At 44.4% G+C, this 23,524-nt stretch overlaps 2 protein-coding genes across 6 annotated transcripts in view; both read right to left on the bottom strand.

The window, feature by feature from the left end:
• The window catches only part of LOC105472607 (MX dynamin like GTPase 2), a 44,291-nt gene extending 39,165 nt beyond the window's left edge, over positions 1 to 5,126 (bottom strand). The window contains exon 1 of the mRNA XM_011726000.2: positions 5,021 to 5,126. The gene's annotated coding sequence lies outside the window, so the exon portion shown is untranslated. The remainder of the gene's footprint in view (positions 1 to 5,020) is intronic.
• A 3,888-nt stretch (positions 5,127 to 9,014) lies between these two features.
• The window catches only part of LOC105472605 (FAM3 metabolism regulating signaling molecule B), a 65,711-nt gene continuing 51,201 nt past the window's right edge, over positions 9,015 to 23,524 (bottom strand). For all 5 annotated transcript variants that reach the window (XM_071095742.1, XM_011725994.2, XM_011725998.2 and 2 more), the window contains 3 exons: positions 22,168 to 22,255; positions 20,525 to 20,657; positions 9,015 to 9,978 (listed from right to left, as the gene is read on the bottom strand). In XM_071095742.1, coding sequence (XP_070951843.1) covers positions 9,889 to 9,978; positions 20,525 to 20,657; positions 22,168 to 22,255 — 311 coding nt within the window. In that variant the 3' untranslated portion in view covers positions 9,015 to 9,888. The remainder of the gene's footprint in view (positions 9,979 to 20,524; positions 20,658 to 22,167; positions 22,256 to 23,524) is intronic.

Genomic DNA, 23,524 nt, shown 5'->3' with positions numbered 1-23,524 from the left:
GGGGACACCCAAGTTAAGAGTTAAGACAAAGATGAGGAACAAGGTGAGGCCAGAATCCAGGAAGGAGCTACCGAGGGCCAGGTGGGGGGTGACGGATCCAAGGAAGGAGAGCAAGGCCTTGATAAGATGCGGTGGGCCCAGAGGAGAGGCGAGGTCAGGTGAGCTGGAATGGTCAGCTCTTTGTGGAACGAATGACTCTGTACTGCTGAGCCGCAAGATTTGGAGTTGCTGTCAACTTCGAGGCAACTGTTAAACCAGGGAGCTGCCAAATATTTTCAAGGGATGACCAGGCCAGGAGTCTGAAGACTGAGAAGTATGCATTCTGGATAAATTGAAAATTGGTAAGAAAATAGGAGGGGATCCGTTTTTCTTAGAGGATCAAGCTTGGAAAGTCCCTCCTTCTGATTGAGAATAAAAAGAGGGATTTGGTTTATTGCAGCTCCCACACTAGCAGGCTGCTTTGCGTCTTCCAGTTTTAGTCATTGACAGGATCTGCATCAGACACTTTCCTACAACATTACCATCTTATTCGGGTTTCCCCATAGAATCATTCACTGCAAAACAGCCACTTAACATGGTCCTGCCTGCCTCCCAGGAGTGTCAAAAGAAAATATGATCCCATGGAAAAGGTCTCCGTTTTTTTTTTTAAATAAAATTTCACTCAAGAACATACCCATGGATTTATTTAATCTCCTTAATATAAATAAATTATGTTAAGATTGTATTAGTCTTGTGAATATGCAATCACAACAAATTACCTTGCAGAAGTCCAAGCTAGTCAAATTTGCTCTCCTGGTGAATCCAGGAGCTCTCTCTTGTTCAAGAATGAGAGAGACAATTGTCCTGTCCTCCCTTAGCCTTGGCCTTGGCCTTGGGAGGCTGAGACTCTGGCCAGCTTGAGTGATGCGGATCCTGAGAGCACTCCTGGGTAGGCATTTGCCCCGGTGGAACGCCTCGTCAGAGCAGTGCACAGCAGACACCCGCGGAGGATCCACACAGGGGCTGAACACCGGGAAGGAGCTGGCGCTTTAAGTCCGGACATCTGAAACTTGGTAAGACTGCTCACCCACTCCATTTGAGTGGAAGCGTGGCCTGATCACCCACGGCGTGCCTGTACCAGCATTTTGGTTTTTTTTTTTGACTTGACTTGAATTAATTGCTTGATATTTTGGTTTAGTTTTGTTTTTGACTTGAATTGCTTGATAAACAGGCATGCCTTTATTGGCACTTTGGTTTTGGTTCTGCTTTTGACTTGGCTTAAATTGCTTGACAAATAGGTGTGCCTCTAACACCACTTTGGTTTTAGTTTTGATTCTGATTTAGTGTAAATTAGATGAGTGAGTGATCTTTTACCCTTTCCTTCTTGTAGTGTGAATGTTGTTTTGTCTCAAGAGAAAAATAGGTCAGACACAAAGTAAGCCCACTCCGCTAGGAACTCTGTTAAAACATTTCAAAAAGAAAAAAGGAAAGTCATCAAATCATCAAAACTTACTCTATTAAAATGCATATTACAGAACCTTAAGAAAGGTTTTGCAGGAGATTATAGAGTTAAGTTAACCCCTTAGAGGTTAAGATCTCTGTGTGAATTAGAACTGCCCTCTTTTGGTGTTGGATGGCCCACCAAAGGAACTATAGACAGAGAACAATTGGCCATGTATTTAAGGTGGTGACGGGTCGGAGGACAGCCAGTGTACCTAGATCAATTCCTTTATATTGACTCACGGTTAAATACAATATAGACAAAACCAGCATAAATTTAGCCCTGTTTAACAGCTTATTGCAAAAAAAGCCAAAAGTAAAAGCAAGAGCAGCTTCGCCAGCAGACACAGAGTTAAAAAAGGGAGTCCCAGAAACAGTAAGAGAAGCCAGTTTCACAGGAGCTGCCAGAGATAATAGAAATTCTTTCTCCATATGTCCTAGCCTACCCCGCTTTACTGAGGCCAACAACCCCCTCAGAAATGAGATTCAGGAGCTAACACGCCCTAGGTCTCCCCTCGAAGGGGAGGATCGGAGCCTCAAGAGGCCAAGGAAGGAAGTCAGGATAGCCAAGTGGGCCGTCTCAGATCTGGTCTTGCTCCAGCTATGCAAATGCCTCTCAGGGAGACACAAGGACCTGTCTATTATAATGACCAGGCCTACATCCATGGGGGCAACAGACTTTCATCTATCAGCCCTTTTCAACAACTGATCTACTAAACTGGAAACACCCTGAACCCGCCACCTTGCTCCCGGCAGCTAAAGCCCTGTCGAGCATGACTGTGTAGAGGTGTTGGACTCAAGTTTACTCCAGCAGACCTGACCTCCAGGACCAGCCTTGGGCATCAGTAGACCAGGAGCTATACATGGGCGGGAACAACTTCATCAACCCACAAGGAGAGAGATGTGCAGAGTATGCGGACATCTGTCGTTAAGCTGAGCTCATTGCTTTAATTCGGGCCTTAGAACTCAGTGAAGGTAGGACTGTAAACATTTACACTGACTCTCGGTATAATGCCTGTTTAACCCTCCAAGTGCATGGAGAATTATATAAAGAAAAGAGCCTGTTAAACTCTAGGAAAAAGGGAAAAAAACACCCAGAGAATGCAACTCAGCTTCAGTGTTCGCAGAGGTACTGAGAAGCACTTCTGCAGAAGCTAAGAGTTGGTAGAAAAAAGCAAGTAATATAAGAAAAGATTTCGGGAATGCTTCAAGGAGCTGACAAAAGCCTAAGTCAGTTTTAAAAGAGCTTCTATAAAGCATTCTGGTTTTACACCCCATTTAACCCTGAGGCTGCTGAAAATCAGTATATAGTGAATACTTCATTTGTAAAGCAAGTCCAAGGTAACATCAAGCAGAAGCTGCAGGTATGAATGCCACCTAGTCTATAAAAGTGGCCACCAAGGTGTATGTTAACTGTAACCAAGGAACAAAACTGGGAAAGAGCAAAAGAGAAAGAAAGACTAAGTGTAAAAAAAAAAAAAATTAGCACTGCACGGGTTTAACACAGGTTTGATCCTAGGTCTTCATTTAGAAAATAGTTTCCAGCTAAAAAAATTTAAAACCCTCATTATAAATATATTACTAGTAATAGAAACTTGCTTGCTGTTCCCCTGTGTATTACACTTGCTCCTTCAAATGATAAAAGGTTTTGTAGCTATCATGGTTCATCAGAAAACCTCAGCATGAGTGTATTACATAAAACACTATCACTCTGTCTTGCAAAGAGACTCAAAAAGTAAAAACAAAAGTAGAACTCCCACTCATCAGTGAAAATTCTCAAAGCGGGGGATAAGGAAGGAGACCACTACTACTCCTGCTGCCCTCCTCCCCCCACCTTGCCTAGTTCACAAGACAGGAGGAAAGAGAGAAAGAAACAAAAGTAAGATAAATAGCCGACAACCTTGACACCACCACCTGGCCCTAGGAGTTAAAAAAAAAGTAGTAATAATAACATCAACCCCTTACCTAAACTACTTGTGTTATCTGTAGATTCCAGACACTATATTAAAAAAGCATTGTAAAACTTTTTGTTCTGTAGCTGATGCATGTAGCCCCCAGTCACGTTTCCCATGCTTGCTCGATTTATCACGACCCTTTCATGTGGACCCCTTAAAGTTGTAAGCCTTTAAAAAGGCCAAGTATTTCTTTTTCAGGGAGTTCGGCTCTTAATATGCGAGTCTGCCGACGCTCACGGCCGAATAAAAAACCTCTTCCTTCTTTAATCCTGTCTGAGGAGTTTTGTCTGCGGCTCGTCCTGCTACAGTACCATTGCACTCCAGCCTGGGAAACAGAGCAGGAAGACCCTGTCTCAAAAAAGAAAAAGAAAAAGAAAAAGAAAAAAAGAAAGAAAAAAAATTGCACATCCAAAGGGAGTCAAAAGTGCTTCAGAGGGTAGGATGGGGGTGGGAAGTAGAGCAGAGTAAAAGGAGGAGAGGGTGCGAGGAAAGATAGCTTGGAACGCTGATCTTTTTAAACTGCTGCAGACAACATTCTAAACACAAAATAAGAAAGAACAGTGTTCAAAAGGTGTCATCAAAGCTGAATGGGGTGGTTCACGCCTATAATCCTAGTGCTTTGGGAGGTTGAGGCGTAAGGACTTCTTGAGCAAGCGAGTTTGAGACCAGCCTGGGCAACATAGAGAGCCCTTGTCTCTACAAAAATAAAAAATAAAATAAAATGAACCAGGTGTGGTGGTGCACACCTGTAGTCCCAGCTATTTGGGAGGCTGAGGTGGGAGGATCCTTTGAGTCCGGGAGCTTGAGACTGCAGTGAGCCATGATCGCACCACTGCACTCCAGCCTGGGGAACAGAGCGAGACCTTGTCTCAAAAAAAAAAAAAAAAAAGGCATCATTGATACCACCATGTCTCCTTTCCACTCTGTATCAATTATAAAATGGACTTCAGCCCCCAGAGTGCAGGCGATCCAGGGTGCAGTGGTCCAGAGTGCTGGAGTTGGCCCCCACTGGCTGGGAACTGGCCACGGTGGGAACATTCACACCATGAGAACAGAAGAGAATCTGCAAAGGCTAGAAATCAGGCACCACCCCCCGCCCCACCCCGCCCTGCCCCATGACAGCCAATTTCCCAGCATATGACCGTCACCAAGGTCACATCAGAGCATCACAAATACCACAAAAGAAGGAACACTTGAAGCCCTCCGAGACAGCTTTTGGGGCACAATGCTCCTTATTTAACCCCCAGACTTTGTAGAACGCTGAGCAAAGCTGTCCTAAAAACCACCCTTTTGTGTTCACCCAACTTTTAGCCAGATCAGGATGGAGGCCACCCTGTCCCCAGGGCCAGCCACTTCCCCTCCAGAGTCTCTCTGTGCACAGGGCTACTGGCGGCTGGAGGCAACATGGGCTCTTTCTGAGCCTCACACCAGAGGCAGCATCAGAATCTTATCTTTACGGCTCCTGACTCCCAGCACATGCCACGTTCACCAAGCAGATGTCATGTCACTAGGGAAATATTTTTTAAACGCGCATCTGCTGTGCATCAGACACAAAGCAGCCCTCCCTGCACTGGCCCCGTTCTTACCGCTGCACGTCCAGGATGGAGAAATCGTCTCTTCCCTTTCCTCCACTTCACTTTTATGTGGTGTGTGAACCACTCCCTCCCCTGCTCCGTCACCAACAAACAGGGAGAGAAATGAAACTACTTGATCTGGCCACAGAAATGAAACTGAGTTATCAGCATGCTCTCCAGATGACTCAGAGAGTGGTCCTCAAACTCGAGCTGCATCCAAATCCTGGGAGAGCTGTGGAGACGGGGTGGCAGTTCCCCCCCGCCTTGCCAGAGAGTCTGATCTATCAGGTCTGGGCTGGGCCTGAGAATCAGCATTGCTAACAGATTCCAGGGGAGGCTGGCATAGGGGCAGCTCCAGAGTGGCTCGGTCACTGGAAGGCTCTGCCATGACAGTGCCATCCAGTACCACCTGTGTGGCTCTGAAATGTGATTACCGTGACCAAGGGACCGGACTTTGAACTCCATGTAATTTGAATTAATAGCCATGTGTGGTTCGGGTATTGGACCTCACAGATGCACTGCTGGTACAGCCCGGGGACATGCTCTCAGGTACATGATCTGAACACTCTGAGCTGTCCTGCTTAGCTTCATGCCTGAGCCGCACCTGACAAATGTCACGTCTCCCCTCGTTAGGTGTGGAAAACCCAAAGAAGGAAGGTCAACAGCTTTCTGCAAGCACCTGTGCCTCAGATCCCCGACTCATAGCCAAGATGGTTTTCTTCCCATTGGAGAAAAGGAGGCCCCAGGACAAACCCCAGGCTCCGGAACTCAGCCCCACACTGGCTGCATGTCATCTTTCTGGTCCTCAGTTACTTTTCACTGCAAAAGTGAAGGTACACAACCGCGTGCTCCCTAAGGCTTCCTGCTCTGTGACCAAAGTCAAGGAAGGCCAGGCATTCCCATCACCGGAGCCAAGAGGTCTGGGAACCTCCAGGAAGAGCCTTCCAGACACCGGGGAGGGGACCAAGCCTCTTGAGGACTGGCAGTGATGGCTGGGAGGGAGGAAGTAGGCTCTCAGCTCTCCTTTCCACCCGTGATCCTCTCCCAAACAAAAATCGACTTTACACATTTAAAAAAAAAACAATCCTGAGCACCTCTTTGCTAAGTCATTGTAATGACTTCCCTTGAGCGCAGGCTTAGCTTTACAGAAGATATTTAGAAACTTAAAAATGTTTTTCAAAACCTTGGCATTAGAAATATTAATGCCAGGAGATCATCGTCAGGATCACCTATCCCTGAACCACTTTTCTTCCCGAGAGCCCGGGGACAGATGCTGAGGAGTGAGGGGAGGAATTTGAATCTCAGACTTGGCAGCATGATATGACATTTGGTTTCACTAGGAATGTCTTTCACAACAGGGCCTGGACCGGCCTACTGCTTCAAGGAAGGCACAAAGAAAGGCCTCAGAGAAGCCAGACAGAGGGACATGAGCAGTTTGGGCCAACTCAGGGGACCCTCCACCCTCCATCAAAGCAGTATCTCCCTCCTGCACGCCCCTCACCAGCCACCCTGGGAAGGACCAGAGGTGCCTGCGCATGCAAACTTCAAGGACAGGGTTCTTGCGTTCTGAGCGCTAAGCCCTGAGGGTGAATGAATGTCCCACGCAGCATCCAAGCACAGGGGCCGGGGCCAGGGCCAGGGCTGGAAAAGATGCTGCTGCTCGGGCCTCGGTCACAGCCACCGGGTGGAGCTCTTTCCTCAGCTGCACATCAGGGAGCGTTACAGTGTGCAGCTTGGTAAAGAGGTGAAGTCCAGAAGCCCCAGTGCCCGCCTCCTGCTCTGGCACACTGACTCTATGGAAAGCAGCAGCCCCTCTGTGTGCTGATGAAGTTTCTGGCCACCTGGAAGCACCTGCAGCACCTGGAGCCATCTAGAGCCAGCATGCATCCACTCTCCCACGGCCTCTCCAGTCACAGTAGGAGAGATCAAGCATTTAAATGCTTCCCTGGATTAACAGGACAAAGGCAATGGTGAAGTGCTGTAGACAAGCAGGGTTCTTACCTGGGGTGTGTCCCTCCCAGCAGAGCACAGGAGCAGCAGATGCACCTTGGAGTGGAACTCCACCCTCTCATTGTCCGTGTGACCTGGCTCTTTGTTTCTTTTTTGTTTGTTTGAGATGGAGTCTCACTCTGTTGCCCAGGCTGGAGTGCTGTGGTGAGATATCTGCTCACTGCAACCTCGGCCTCCCAGGTTCAAGTGATCCTCCCACCTCAGCCTCCCAAATAGCTGGGATTACAGCAAGTCCCACCATGCCCAGCTAATTTGTTTTGTATTTTTAGTAGAGATGGAGTTTTACCATGTTGGCCAGGTTGGTCATGAACTCCTGACCTCAAGCGATCTGCCCATCTTGGCCCCCCAAAGTGCTGGGAATTTGGTTGTGAGCCACTGCACCCAGCCTGGCTCTTTGGTCCTTAGCCTCTCTGTGCCTCACCAGTTCCACTGGGTTAAATCATCATGATCCTGTCACAGGGCGGGTGTGAGCAGTGACCAGCAGGGTCCATATCGGGCAGGGAATGTGACTCTGACGTGGCCAGCCCCCTTGCATGGTGTCCGCTGGTGGGGGACTGGGCTGGGGGCTGGCAGTGCCTAGCACCTTTAGAGATGGAATGACAGTCTCCACACTGAAGACCACATTGTAGGGAAACATCAACAGGATGTGGAAATGAATGGCAATTCACAGTCCTGTGCCCCGGGCGCAGACACAGCAGTGATCTGCAGGGATAGCAGAAGTCCAAGGGGCCATCACTGGGTAGGAGGGGCCGTGGTCACAAGAACTTCACAGCCCAAAGCTGGATCCCTGGGCAATGCCTGGCCAGGAGTGCCCCTGAGGCCTATTCCATGACAGTGAACTAAGATCAACGATGCTACAAAAATATAGCAATTTCGGCCAGAATAAAAATGTACTGCTCTCCTTTTTTCATACACAAAAATGTCTATGCATACCAAGAGCTTAGCACTTACCAGGGCCTATATTAGTTTTGTGGGGCTTCCATCATGAAGAACCACACCTGAGTAGCCTAAACAGCAGAGGTCTCTGGTCTCACAACTCTGGAGGCCAGAAGTTCCAAATTGAGGTGTCAGGACTGTGCTCCCTCGGAAGTCTCTAGGGGAGACCCTGTTCCAGGCCTCTCTCCAGCTTCCCATGGTTTGCTGGTGATTTGGGGTGTTGCTTGGCATATAGGTGCATCATCCCAGTCTCTGGGTGGGTGTGTCCAAATTTCTCCTTTTTATAAGAACACCAGTCCTGATAGGTGGGGACCCGCGCACCCTACTCTAGGACCACTTGATCCTTACTGACGGCATCTGCAGTTAACCTGTTTTCAAATAAGGTTGCATTCCGAGATCCTGGGGGTTAGAACTTCAGCGGATGAAATTTTGGGGGATACAGTTCAGCCCCTACTGGGATCTGAGCCATGACCCCATCCAATGGTTTTCAGCCTCCCTTGCAGACACCAGGCTCCCTGAGGGGCCTCTGCCCAGGGCAGGGCTCACAGGCTGGGTGATGCTCCTCCCTGAGCTAGAGCACTGCTTGGCTCTCAGCAGTCATCAGGTCATTGCATCTCCACTCACAGTGGCCACCCCCTTCCCTGGAAGAGGGCCGTCATGCAGCCCACAGCCACACTGCCCATGGTTTGCTGGGGCCCCTGAGGGAGGGGTTGACATCCTCTGGCCTCACTGACCTGGCGCCTCCCATGTTTGGGGCCTTGGTATGTGAGCAGGTGGGGCTGACACATCAGGCCACGAGCTTAGTGAGGCTTGGAGGCTGGATTTCTGTTCCCTCCCTGGCTTTCATACCTGACAGGGGACACCCCTTCAGCCTGGCTTTTCACACCTAGGGCTCAGCCGTGGCTGGCCTGTGGCCACACTAACACAAACAAGAAATCAATGCTCTTATAAGCCACTGAGACTTGGGGCAGTTCGTTACTGTGAGAATGCTGGAATTCAGGGTGCCGTGTAGCACCATGTTTTAAAAAGGAGTCCTGCCAACAAAAATGCTTGGAAACCATTCATCTATCCCAACTCTTTTATTTTACAGATGAGATATAGAGGCTCAGAGAAGCAGTATTAACCTGGCACCAAAGTCTCCTAGCTCTTCTGGGGCCAGGCCCGGGAAAGAGGTGAGAATGGACACCTGGCACCGACTGCTGGCCCCAGTGACTCTATTTTCTTAGCCCCGAATCACACACATCATCTGACCCACCGTTTCAGCAAGTGTGGAACATCCTGGACTCTTGGATGTACTGCTGCATCTTCCAGAGAGTGAGGTGTTCGGTTGCCCTCCTGAGAGCTGAACAGCCTGGCATGAAGGCAGGGACTGTGTACTGTGCCGCTGGTACCAGAGCTGGGAGGTACCCAGAGTTGTGGAATGAATGAATACATTCACAGGCCCACAGGAAGACTGCAAGAGCTCAACTTGAGTTGAACAAGGAGGTTACCTAAGCCCTCAGAACTGCTGCTAATTCTCCCGGCAGAAGGAGACGACTGTCGGAAACTAGGAGGTGCTCAGTGATAATGGAATAAAGGTTTTCTCTCTGCAGAGCTGTCTGGACCACACAGGGGTCACACTTAGATCTGATCATAACATAGCTCCACCTGGACAAGTTGTTTCACCCAACCCTCTTTCCAGCTTGAATCACATCATTACCTTTAAGAATTTCCATTCGTTTTAGTTTCCTGCTAACTGACATCTTCACTATATAAAATACTGGTATAAAAATACTGTGTACCAAGATTTGATACAACTAGCAAATGTTCATTGGTTTACAACAAACCCAAAATACTCATCAACTATGGACTGTTGGATTTAGAAAAATAAGATTGTTGAGCGATTCCAGCTGCATTTGTTTATACAGAACACATTTATTAAGGACCCTGCAGTGTCAGCTTGGTTCTTTGGGTATGCAGCCTTCTATCTGGATCTCTGCAGGCCAGCCAGAATATCTGTTGTTCTTAGTATCAGAGTGGTTGATCTGTGTAGAGAAAAGAAGAGTTTTATTTATTCATTAATCTAATAAACAAGTATTTAATCAGTGTCAGCTGTGAGCAGACACAGCCACTTCCTAGATGTGAATTTGCTCCAACCAAAGCTGGGTGTTTGATTTCCAATACATTTCTTAATAATATATTTTTAAATTTAAATTAATATATAATAGATGTACATATTTTTGGGGTATATGTGATAATGTGATATATCCATATCATGTGTATCAGGGTAACTGGGATATCCATCACCTTAAATTACTTTTTCTTTATGAGAGGTACATTCAAATTATTCTCCTCTATTTTGAAATGTATGATAGATGATTTTAAACTACAGGTGCTCTAACGATCTATTGAACACTATGTCTTATTTCTTCTAACTGTATATTTATATCCTGTTTTTTAACAATATTTGAAGCAGTTGTTAATACGGCTGTAGAACTTTCTGCAATGATGAAAATGTTCTATAATCTACCTATTTGGTGGAGTAGCCCATAGCCACAGTAGGTTATGGAGTACAGATGGTCCCCAACTCATGGTGGTTTGACTTTACAATGGTGCAAAGGAGGTAATGCATTCAGTAGAAACTATACTCCGAGGACCCACACAACCATTCTGTGTTTCACTTCCAGTACAGTGTTCAATAATTCCATGAGACTCTCAACACTTTATTGTAAAATAGGCTTTGTGTTAGGTGATTTTGCCAACTGCAGTCTACTGTTAAGTGTTTTGAGCATGTTTAAGGTAAGCTAAGCTAAGCTATCATCTTTGATAGGTTAGGTATGCTAAATGCATTTTCAATTTACAATATTTTCAAATACGATGCTTTTATTGGGATGTAAGCTGAAGAGCATCTGTACTTTAAACGTGAATAGTGCAACTGATAAACCAAAATTTGAATTCTATTTAATTTTAATGAATTTAAGTATAAAATGTAAATTTAGCTAGTAGGTATCATATTGGACAGTGTAGCTCTAATGTTTAGTTTTCAACTCTGGGGGTAAAACTACATGTTTATATATGTGTGTGTGTGTGTGTGTGTGTGTGTGTGTGTGTGTCTGTGTGTGTGTGTGTGTATGTATTTTTTTTCCCAGAGTTCTTGCAGAGTTCCTTGCTCAGCAAATGTGTATTCATCCTGAAGTGGGTTTAGTCCTCTATATCTTCAACTCTTTCACAGATAATAGAGCACCTTAACTTGATGCTTAAATAAAGTAAGGTGCATCTTATTAATAACCTTGGAATTCTAGTAATATTATCCCTTTTTATATAACAGCTTTACTGGGATATAATTCACATAGTATAAAATCCACCAATGTAAAGTCTGTAATTCAATGGTTTTAGTATGGTCACAGAGCTGTGCAACCATCACCATGGTCAATTTTAAAACATTTTCATCACCCAAACAAGAAGCCATGTACCCATTAGCAGCCACGAATCTCCTTTCCCCCCACCCTAGGCAGCCACGAATCTCCTTTCTGACTCTGTGGATCCTCTCATTCTGGAAATTTCATATAAATGGAATCACACAATATGTGACCTTTTGTGTGTATTTGTTTGTTTCACTTAGCCTGTTTTCAAGGTTCATCCATATTGTAGCATGTATCAGAACTTTATTTCTTTATGTATTTCAATATATTCCATTGTATGGCTATACCATATTTTATATATACATTTCTTAGCCATTAATCAGACATTTGGGTTGATTCCATTTTTTGGCTATTATAAATAATGTTATGTGTGCACAAGTTTCTGTGTGGACCTATGTTTTCATTCTCTTGGGTATATACAAACAAGTGTAATTGTTGGGTCATAGGGTCACTGTATGTTTAACTTTTTGAGGAACTGCCAGAATGTTTCCCAAAGCAGCTGTACCATTTTACATTTCCTCCACTAGTGCATGAGGGTTCTAATTTCTCCATATTCTCACCAGCACTTCATATTATGTCTTTTTAAAAATCATAGCCAACCTAGTAAGTGTTAGGGGGTATCTCATTATGGTTTTGATTTGTGTTTTTCTGAAAACGAATGATGTTGAGTTTCTTTTCATGTGCTTATTGATCATTTGTATATCTTCTTTGAAGTAACATCTATTCAGATCTTTGTCCATTTTTAAATTGGGTTGTCTTTTTATTATTGAGCTGTAAGAGTTCTTTATGTATTCTAGATTCAGGTCCCTTATTTGCAAATATTATCTCCCATTCTGTGGTTTATCTTTCACTTTCTAGAAGGTGTCCTTTGAAGCACAAAAGTGTTTTTTTTTTTAACCTTTAAGTTCAGGGGTACATGTGCAGGATGTGCAGGTTTGTTCATAGGTAAACATGCATCATGGGGGTTTGTTGTACAGATTATTTCATCATCCAGGTATTAAGCCTAGTATCCATTAGTTATTTTTCCTGATTCTCTCCCTCCTCCCACCTTCCAGCCTCTGATAGGCCCCTCTGTTGTGTGTTGTTCCGCTCTATGTGATAGTGTGTTTTCATCATTTAGCTCCTACTTATCAGTGGGATCATGTGACACTTGATTTTCTGTTCCTGCATTAGTTTGTTAAAGATAATGGCCTCCAGCTCCATACATGTCCCTGCAAAGAACATTATCTCATTCTTTTTTATGGTTGCATATTATTTCATGACGTACATGTATCACATTTTCTTTATCCAGTCTATCTTCAATGGGCATTTGGGTTGACTCCATGTCTTTGCTATTGTGGATAGTTTTGTAATGAACATACGTGTTCATGTGTCTTTATGATATAACAGTTTACATTCCTTTGTTTTTTGAATATTAAATTTTACTTATAACAAATATAATTTGTTAGGAATATTCCCAGTAAGGGGATTGCTGGTCGAATAGTATTTCTGTCTTTAGGTCTCTGAGGAATTGCCACGTCTTCCACAATGGTTGAACTAATTTACACTTCCACCAACAGTGTAAAAGCATTCCTTTTTCTCTACAACCTTGCTAGCATATGTTATTTTTTGACTTTTTAATAACAGCCATTCTGACTGGTGTGAGATGGCATCCCATTGTGGTTTTGATGTGCATTTCTCTAATGATCAGTGATGCTGAGCTTTTTTTCATACGCTTGATGGCCACATGAATGTCTTCTTTTGAGAAACGTCTGTTCATGCCCTTTGTCTTATTAATGGGATTTTTTTTGGTAAATTTGTTTAAGTTCCTTACAGATGCTGGATATTAGACCTTTGTTAGATGCATAATTTGCAAAAATTTTCTCCCATTCTAAAGGTTGTCTGTTTATTCAGTTGATAGATTATTTTGCTGGAAGGACAAAAGTTTTAATTTGCTGAAGGGCAACTTACTTTTCTTTTTTTTTTTATTATTATACTTTAAGTTCTAGGGTACATGTGCACAGCATGCAAGTTTGTTACATATGTATACATGTGCCATGTTGGTGTGCTTCACCCATTAACTCATCATTTACATTAGGTATATCTCCTAATGCTATCCCTCCCCCCTCCCCCTACCCCACGACAGGCCCTGGTGTGTGATGTTCCCCTTCCTGTGTCCAAGTGTTCTCATTGTTTAATTCCCACCTATGAGTGAGAACATGCAGTGTTTGGTTTTCTGTTCTTGTGATAGTTTGCTGAGAATGATGGTTTCTAGCTTCATCCATGTCCCTACAAAGGACATGCACTCATCCTTTTTTATGGCTGCATAGTATTCCATGGTGTATATGTGCCACATTTTCTTAATCCAGTCTATCATTGATAGACATTTGGGTTGGTTCCAAGTCTTTGCTATTGTGAATAGTGCCACAATAAACATACGTGTGCATGTGTCTTTATAGCAGCATGATTTATAATCCTTTGGGTATATCCCCAGTAATGGGATGGCTGGGTCAAATGGTATTTCTAGTTCTAGATCCTTGAGGAATCGCCACACTGTCTTCCACAATAGTTGAACTAGTTTACAGTCCCACCAACAGTGTAAAAGTGTTCCTATTTCTCCACATCCTCTCCAGCACCTGTTTTTCCTAACTTTTTAATGATTGCCATTCTAATTGGTGTGAGATGGTATATCATTGTGGTTTTGATTTGCATTTCTCTGGTGACCAGTGACAACGAGCATTTTTTCATGTGTCTGTTGCCTGCATAAATGTCTTCTTTTGAGAAGGGTCTGTTCATATCCTTCGCTCACTTTTTGATGGGGTCATTTTTTTCTTGTAAATTTGTTTGAGTTCTTTGTAGATTCTGGATATTAGCCCTTTGTCAGATGAATAGATTGCAAAAATTTTCTCCCATTCTGTAGGTTGCCTGCTCACTCTGATGGTAGTTTCTTTTGCTGTGCAGAAGTTCTTTAGTTTAATTAAATCCCATTTGTCAATTTTGGCTTTTGTTGCCATTGCTTTTGGTGTTTTAAACATGAAGTCCTTGCCCATGCCTATGTCCTGAATGGTAATGCCTAGGTTTTCTTCTAGGGTTTTTATGGCTTTAGGTCCAACATTTAAGTCTTTAATCCATCTTGAATTAATTTTTGTATAAGGTGTAAGGAAGGGATCCAGTTTTAGCTTTCTACATATGACTAGCCAGTTTTCCCAGCACCATTTATTAAATAGGGAATCCTTTCCCCATTTCTTGTTTTTGTCAGGTTTGTCAAAGATCAGATGGTTGTAGATATGTGGTATTATTTCTGAGGGCTCTGTTCTGTTCCATTGGTCTATATGTCTGTTTTGGTACCAGTACCATGCTGTTTTGGTTACTGTAGCCTTGTAGTATAGTTTGAAGTCAGGTAGTGTGATGCCTCCAGCTTTGTTCTTTTGGCTAAGGATTGTCTTGGCAATGCAGGCTCCTTTTTGGTTCCATATTAACTTTAAAGTAGTTTTTTCCAATTCTGTGAAGAAAGTCATTGGTAGCTTAATGGGGATGTCATTGAATCTATAAATGACCTTGGGCAGTATGGCCATTTTCACGATATTGATTCTTCCTATCCATGAGCATGGAATGTTCTTCCATTTGTTTGTGTCCTCTTTTATTTCATTGAGCAGTGGTTTGTAGTTCTCCTTGAAGAGGTCTTTCACATCCCTTGTAAGTTGGATTCCTAGGTATTTTATTCTCTTTGAAGTATTTTATTCTCCTTCTTTTGTTGTTAGTGATGTCATAACTAAGAAACCATTGCTTAAACCAAAGTCACAAAAATTTATGCCTCTGTTTTCCTCTAAGAGTTTAATAGTGTTAGCACTTCAATTTACATATTCGGTTTACTGTTACTTAATTTTTGTATATAGTGTGAGGTAGAGTCCAAATCTATTCTTTTCCATGTGAATATCCAGCTTTCCCAATACCATTTGTTGCAGAGATGATTCATTCCCCATTAAATAATCTTGGCACTCTTGTCTAAAGTGAATTGATCAAAAATGTGAGAACATGCACATCTGCTGGAGTCTAAATTCTATTTAATTTCTCTGTATGCCTATCTTTATGCCAGAGTGACAGTATCTCAATCACAGCAGCTTTGTGTTATGTTTTGAAATTGGGACATGTGAGCCCTGCAACTTTGTTCTTTTTCAAGAACATTAAAAAGATGTTTTTGTTATTTGGGTCTCTTGAATTTCCATATGAATTTTAGGATAAACTTTTCAATTTCTACAAAAGATATCAACTTGGATTCTAGTAGGAATTGTGTTAAATCTGTAGATCAATTAATACAGTATTGAGATCTTAACAATATTAAAATTTCTGACCCATGAACATGGAATATCTTTTTTTTAGGTCCTCAATTTCTTTCAACGTGTTTTACTGTTTTCAGTGTACTAGTCTTGCATCTCCTATGTTAAGTTTATTCCTAGGTATTTTATTTTTTTGATACTGTTATAATTGCTTTCTGAATTTCATTTTCAGGTTGTTCATTGCAAGTAAAGAGAAGTATAATTGAGTTTTTACATTGATTTTTGTGTCCTGCAACTTCGCTAAACTTGATATAAGTTCAAATAGTATTTTAGTGGACTTCTTAGGATTTCTATTAAGTTGGTGCAATTACTTTTGCATCAGCCTAATATATATAAAAATCATGTCATCTGTAAACAGAAATAGTTTTATTTATTTATTTATTTATTTATTTTTGAGATGGAGTTTCACTCATGTTGCCCAGCCTGGAATGCAGTGGCACTATCTTGGCTCTGCAACCTCTGCCTTCTGGTTTCAAGCGATTCTCCTGCCTCAGCTTCCTGAGTAGCTGGGATTACAGGCACCTGCCACCATGCCTGGCTAATTTTTTGTATTTTTAGTAGAGATGGGATTTCACCATGTTGGCCAGGCTGGTCTTGAACTCCTGACCTCATGATCTGCCTGCCTTGGCCTCCCAAAGTGCTAGATAGATTACAGGCGTGAGCCACTGCACCCGGTCTACTTCTTCCTTTCTAATGTGACAACAGATCTTTCTTCTCTCCCTTTCCTTCCTTCCTTCCTTCCTTCCTTCCTTCCTTCCTTCCTTCCTTCCTTCCTTCCTTCCTTCCTTCCTTCTTTCCTTCCTTTCTTTCTTTCTCTTTCCTTCTCCTTCCTTTCCTCTTTTTTTTCTTTCTTTTTCTCCCTTCCCTTCCCTTCCTTCCTTCTCACCCCTTCCTTCCTTCCTTCCTCCCTTCCCTTCCTTCTGTCTCCCTCTCTTTCCCCTCCCTTCCTTCTTAGAATCTCCACTACAATGTTGAAAAATGTATCAATGATGAATATCCTTGCCTCATTGCTGATCTTAGAGAAAAAACATTCTGGTTTTCACCATCAAGTATGCTATTAGCTAGGAGTAAATTCTCTTTTACGTTTAGTTTGTTGAATGTTCTTTATCGTAAAGGGGTGTTGAATTTGTCAAAATTTTTTTTCTGTGTCTGTTAAGATAGTCACGTCGTTTTGCTTTTCATTCTATTAATGTTGTACACATTACATTGACTGATTTTTGGATGTTAAGCCAACTTTGTATGTCTGGGATAAATCCCACTTGTCTTATATATCCCTTCTTAAAAACACCCTTCAGATTAATGTATTCATTGTTGAGACTCTGGAAATCTTTTAAAAGGTGGCTCCTGCCTTTAAAAGCTAGCAATCCAAGCATGAAAAGGCAAATAACAACAATGAAAAGTACTGCATGCCCTCTCAGGGAAGGTACAAAATGCCAAGGGCATTACCGGCAGTGGTGGCAGGGCCAGAGAGGCTTCTCAGAAGAAACAGCCTTGAGGTGGATCTTTAAGGCGGCTTTGAGAAGGCACCCCCTGCACGGAGGGAGGCAGGTGCAGAGGTCCACACGTGGAAAGTTACTGCAGGAGTATAAAGACGAGACCTGAACAGAACAAGCATATGCGCTGCAGGGTGTGGGAAGAGCAGCCACTCATGAGGCTTTGCTGGGGTGCTGAGCACACAAAGCATGGGAGGGGCTGAGTGGGGCTCAAGACAAGGGTCTGTGCTCCAGTTAGGATCACCAGGGACAAGACTCAGACCATGCTGGAGATGATGAGAATGACGGCTCCTCCTGCTGTGTCGTGCTTGTCATGGAGCAAGGCAGGCTCCGCTACCCACAGTTCAGCGTGCAGAAGAGGCTCAGGCCTATGAAGTGCCAACCTCAGGTCATGTAGTCAGGGTGGCCAAGTCCAGATCTGAACCAGGTTATCCTCACTTCCAAGACTCCTGTCCTTATTTATTTCTCAGTTTCCTTCCTCCTATAAAACCAAGAGGTTGGATGGAATAATCTTTGAAGTTCCTTGTACTTTAAAATTCAATTCAGCAGGTAGTGGGGTCATTAAAGGCTCTGCATGAGAGTGGCCCAGGCACTGTGCCTAGAAAGCCGACTCCTGGAATAGCAGGTGGAGTGGGAGTGAACAGGGGGCTGGGGAGACCCCTGAGGACTCAGGAGGCCCTCCCAACATGGGTACACCATCCTTAGGGAAATATATCACCTGCAAGTCTGAATAGCCAAAGTAACACAGACACAAATGGATCCTTCAATGGCACTTGTCTCAAGCTCGTGGTAAGACCTGTCTTGAAGCCCTGGCTACCAGTCCAGGCCTCGCCAACATTTAAGCAAACATCCTTTAGCGCCCCTGAACCAGAGCAACTCTAGTAACTCTCCAGCACTGACTGCTTGCTATGTTCAGGTCTCATCTTTATACTCCTGTAGTAACTTGGATAACTTTTAGCTGACACAAGTGGGCAAAACAGGCATTTTCCTGAAATTCACTTGGAGCCGCCATTTCCAAACACATTCCTTTTCTAAATTCAGTCCTGTGACATCCAGTCTTTCTCTTGATTTCTCCCATTCCAGAAACTCTTTCATATGAAGGAAATCATAAGGAAGGACCACCACTATCTCTGTGCAATTCCAATGAGGTTTTTGTTTTCTATTACTTAGCTAAACATTAATAAAGAACCTGTTTGATGAGATGTTAACATTTGAGTTAAAAAGAATTTCAGCCTCACACCCCCGCCTTTCTGATACAGTCTGGACACTCTCATAAATAAGCTGGAGAACTGCAGCATTGGTAGTAATAATAACCACGGATGCTCGCGTGCATGGGCCGATCCCTGTGTGGCACAACGCCCCGGCTGCCAGGAGTACCTGCTCACTGTCACCCTTGCTGGTTAAATAAGCTGGGGTGGTTAGATAAGGTAGGACAAGGCCCCTGGAGATGCTGAAGGGGACTGTGGAGCTGGGAAGGAGGGAAAGAGGAGGAGGAGGAACAGGGTAAAAGTGGGGAAGGAGCAGAGAAGTCGGAGGACGCTGTTAAGGGGAAGTGTGGGTATGTATGTGGAACCAGGGCCTCCATTATCTAACCACCCCAGCCGGGGAGCTCCAGGAAGGCCCAGCTGTTCTGGGTTACAGGACTCCACTCTGAGCTTCATGTGTTTATCTTCTTTCATCTTCAGGAGTCCTTCTGTGACAGGAACTATCTTTATTCACCTCTCACAGGTGATGATTCTGAGCACAAAGGGGTAGATAACCTTCCAAGACCACACAGCCAGGTGGATAAAGCCTGGACGTTCTGAAGATGCCAGCCTGTGGCACAATCACACAAGGGGTCGGAGAGAAGAGGGCCGAGTATTCGCTCCCCAGGGTCGACCTGAGGAAATCCCGGGGAGAATGGGGTGCACACCGCAGCACAGCTGCTGGCCCTGGAGGAGGCAGGAAAGCTGGAGCCCAGAGAGGTGACGTGACTTAAGATCACATGACGTCCCCTCGCAAAACTAACACAGGACCCCAAGCCCCTGCTTCCCTGTTGTGTGGCTGGTTCAGCTTGCCCTCAATGTGGGTCCAGGCAGTGGTGGGGCCCAAGAAGCCCCACCAATCAGAGCTCAGAGAGTGCCTCTCTTGTTAGGGCAGACCCATGACAGCTCACTGTATAAGCAAGTGCCCAGGCACAATCATAAGCAAGGAGGGGTTGAGGCCAGGGCCCTGGGAAACATTCCCTACATGTTCTGCAGGGCTGACTTCCTGGCTCTAGAGGAATATGAAGTCACAGGGGCAAAACATGCTTGTTTAGATGCATGCTAAAATAACCATGGTTTCCAGCCTCCAGAACATGAGACTAGAGGGGGTCACAGAAGGTCTAGGGTTTCCTGGGAACTAGTCACAAGTTATCTGGTTGTGTGGCCTGCACTGAAGTCACACCTTATACAGGCCCCTTCTCCTCCACCTCAGGTGGTCATGGCAACAAGAAGATGCTGAACTGCTTCTGTTGCTTGTCTTTCTTCCCACAACTGTATCCACACCAGACAGCACAAGGAGGCAGACTAGGACCAAATGTCAGAGCCTGAAATCAGAAGCAGCCTACTGCACACCCTGGAGACATAGAAATCTCTGCTTTCTTGGAATTTCTAGCTAAGTGGAAAGGAGGCCCTTATCCTCAGAAGGTATAATGGGGAGTGCTTGCTCCTTGGCCATGCAGCACAATTTCCTCCTCTTCTGCACCAGTTACCGCAGCATCATTTCCTGGAGAGGAGAACTCTCTGACTTCTCCAGGACGTCATGATTGTCATCGGATGCTCAGCTTGTTACTCCCACACATTTTACAAACCCTCAGTTGGAATTTTCACAGGAGACTTAGTGGTTGGTAAGTAAGAACGTCATTTTTTGCTCTTTACTTCTCTTTGATAAATAAAGGTCATAAAGGGAGGGACTTAGAGTCAATCGTGCACATGTGTGCAGCATTGATTTGGTGTCCAGCCTCTTCTGCATGTTTGGCGTTCACCCTGTCTGTTCATGCTCTCAGCCATCTTAAGAGGTGAGCTCTCTCACTTTCCCCGTAGCAGGGGCTTGGGGAGGTAAACCTCCTGCCCAAGGAAGAAGAGGCCCAGGACAGACCACGTTGGCTGCAGCATGGTGAAAAATCAATACCAACAGCCCATTCAGAATTTTCTACTTTGAAAGAGATTGGAGAAGTTTGAAACTTCTGTCCGGATCTAATGCTGATCTCATGGAAACAGTTGACAAAACTCTTATGTTTGGAGACAGGGAGTTATAACATTACCACCAGAATGTTTTCAAGTCACAGCACTTACTATACTCACCACTGGTGGGAAGGGACATTTAAAAACCACTCACCTTTTCTCTCTGAATTTCGGAAGGGAGTTCAAAGCCTTTTGCTGCAAGAAATACCCAGCTAGACCTGAATTTCATGTTCCTGATTTCTTTACTTCCAAGTTCTTCTATGGCATTCTTTGCATCATTATTCAGTCTGCGGGACAAAGGTAAAAGCATGTGAGCATCTCAGGGAGATGTGGAGGGGAGTGGAGCCCTGCTCTGGGTGTATTACACTGTGCGTCCTTGGACGGAGGTTTCTAAACACATTTATCTCCTGCTGCAGTGCATGACACACAGTGGCAGCTAAGAGGCACACGTGCTTCTTGAGGATGTCACATTTCTAGTTAACCATTGGACATCCAGAGCCATTTTAGACCCCAATTTGGGACACAGAATTCTACTTCTCAATTCCGGAAAGCCCTTGTGCTTTGGGGTTCAATCACAGGCCCACTCTCAGCCAACACAATTTTCGGCTATTGCTCTGCCCCTTGTTTACTGACCACAAAATAAGGTGGAGAGAAGTTGCTGAAAGATGAAAGCAAATGTCAAAACTACCCCGTTTTCATAATCAGAAAAGTCCGCATCAAAAAGGAAAAAGAAATGTAAACAATACTGCCACTGCAAACAGTAAGATTTAGAGGAAGTGACAGGAGGGTAGACAGGAAAGTAAACAGTTAAGTTTAGATTGTTCTAAGTGAGTGAAATCAGAGTTTTTCAAAGTATGTGCTAAGGAACTTCGGTTTGGTAAGATGCTCCATGAAAAAAGGAATCTGAGGTCAGATACATTTGGGAAACGCTGTGGTCAGTAGCCCTATCTGGGAAATTCACAATGCAAATAAGCACTTTGAAGGTTCTTAGACATTCTGCAGCAAAGACAAAGGTTTGGTTTACTTAGTAAGATACACTCTGAGAAGCACTGACCTACATCCACTTCTAGTACAGTATTGAATGTGTATGTTCGTATTTCTTTATTCTCTTCTTCTGTGTGTGTTTTTTTGTTTTTGTTTTTGTTTTTGACAGAGTCTCACTCTGTCACCAGGCTGGAGTGCAGTGGTGCGATCTCGGCTCACTGCAACCTGTGCCTCCTGGGTTCAAGTGATTCTCCTGCCTCAGCCTCCTGAGTACCTGGGACTACAGGTGCGTGCCACCAAGCCCGGCTAATTTTTTTTATTTTTAGTAGAGATGAGGTTTCACCATGTTGGCCAGGATGGTCTCGAACACTTGACCTCGTGATCTGCCCACCTCGGCCTCCCAAAGTGCTGGGATTACACATGTAAGCCACTGCGCCCAGCCTCTTTTCCTATTTCTATAGGGAAATTATCTCAATTTCCTTTCACATTGCTGTAAGTATTAATGCCACCCTGGGTTTAGGCTTTCTGTCCAGAGGTTATTTTTTCTGTCCTAATTATGGTTAACAGCGGCTTTGTCTTGATTCCTTGAAATACTCCTTTGATTTAGATTCTAGTACTTCTGTGGTTAGAGATGTAATTTTTTTAAAGAAATGCCATCTATTTTGTCATGATCTTTCATTCTTTTTCCTTAGAGAAGTACTTTGCTCCTGGACTTTCTACTTCTCCCCAGAGGATGTCACTAAGAGGCCCTGGCAGTCTCTGTCCCAGCTGGCTTCTCTTGCCCACCGCTGTGACACATCTACACCCACTCACCTTGTGCTTCCGTCGTCATAGGTCACCATGAAGAGCAGGGATTTTGGAGGAGCACTCTGAATAAACTTTATCATCGGTCCAGAGTTATCTATTGGGGGATGCAAGTCAGTTTTAGGGTCTTTGCTATTCACTGAGGCTCTGCCTTGGGTGCTGGGCTTCCTCCTGCACCTGCATTCTGTGTCCACTCTGAATCCTTGGGGTTCTTCTTGCTGCTCAACTCTGCAGATGATGTGCTAGCTCTGGATATGTGAACATTCACTGGGTACCATGGGGACTATCTGAGGTGAGTGGCACAGTGTAGAAGGAAAAGAACTAGGCAGAACACTTGCAATAGGTGTTCAGGGTGGTAGTGAAAGGGGGTCAAGATAAGGAGCTTTTTTTTGACCAACAAACAAGAGAAGTAGAGCCTCTGGTAGAAAAAGAAAAAAAACCCTCCTTAGAAATGAGATCATAAAGATTATATTAACCAAACTCTTAACAAGCAGCAGCCTGTGTGGCACAGGTGGAGTGTTCTCTGCGGTCACTGATAAAGCGCCACACCCACACCATGACCACTGAGCAGAGCAGCCTTGCAATCACACCTCCCTGTGCAGAAGACAGACTCACACAGAACTCAAACATGAGACGTGTGGAACATGGGCAAGTCTGTGCCAAGAGACTTATCTATGCCTTATAAAATAAAGATAAGGCCGGGCGCGGTGGCTCAAGCCTGTAATCCCAGCACTTTGGGAGGCTGAGACGGGCGGATCACGAGGTCAGGAGATCGATACCATCCTGGCTAACACGGTGAAACCCCGTCTCTACTAAAAAATACAAAAAACTAGCCGGGCGCAGTGGCGGGCGCCTGTAGTCCCAGCTACTCAGGAGGCTGAGGCAGGAGAATGGCGTGAACCCGGGAGGCGGAGCTTGCAGTGAGCTGAGATCCGGCCACAGCACTCCAGCCTGGGTGGCAGAGCGAGACTCCGACTCAAAAAAAAAAAAAAAAAAAAAAGTAAAATAAAGATAAACCACAAACCCTGTTACTCACCACTGTGGCTCATTATTTACTGTTTTGCTTAGGTTAACTGCAGGGTACAACTGTGTCCTTCTCATTGGGTGGGTGCAGGCGTTTTCTATTCTTTGTCTTCACTATCTTTATAAAAGCTTGTTTTTGACAGTCTCAGTGATATATAAAAATAAGAGGGGATAGTATATCCTGGCCAGCAACTGTAGTCAAGAGTCAGTGCCCAGAAAGGAGAGACCATCGAGAGAGACTGGGCACCCGTGGGTTCCGGGAATCCTTGTGCTGCGCCCAGCAGAGCACTGTGAGTCACCAGGAGTAATTGTGACAGCTTTCAAAGGATGATGGTATTTAGGG

Source organism: Macaca nemestrina, chromosome 4, assembly GCF_043159975.1.
Source record: "Macaca nemestrina isolate mMacNem1 chromosome 4, mMacNem.hap1, whole genome shotgun sequence".
NCBI lineage: Eukaryota > Metazoa > Chordata > Mammalia > Primates > Cercopithecidae > Macaca > Macaca nemestrina.
This window is presented reverse-complemented; position numbering and strand designations above follow the sequence as displayed.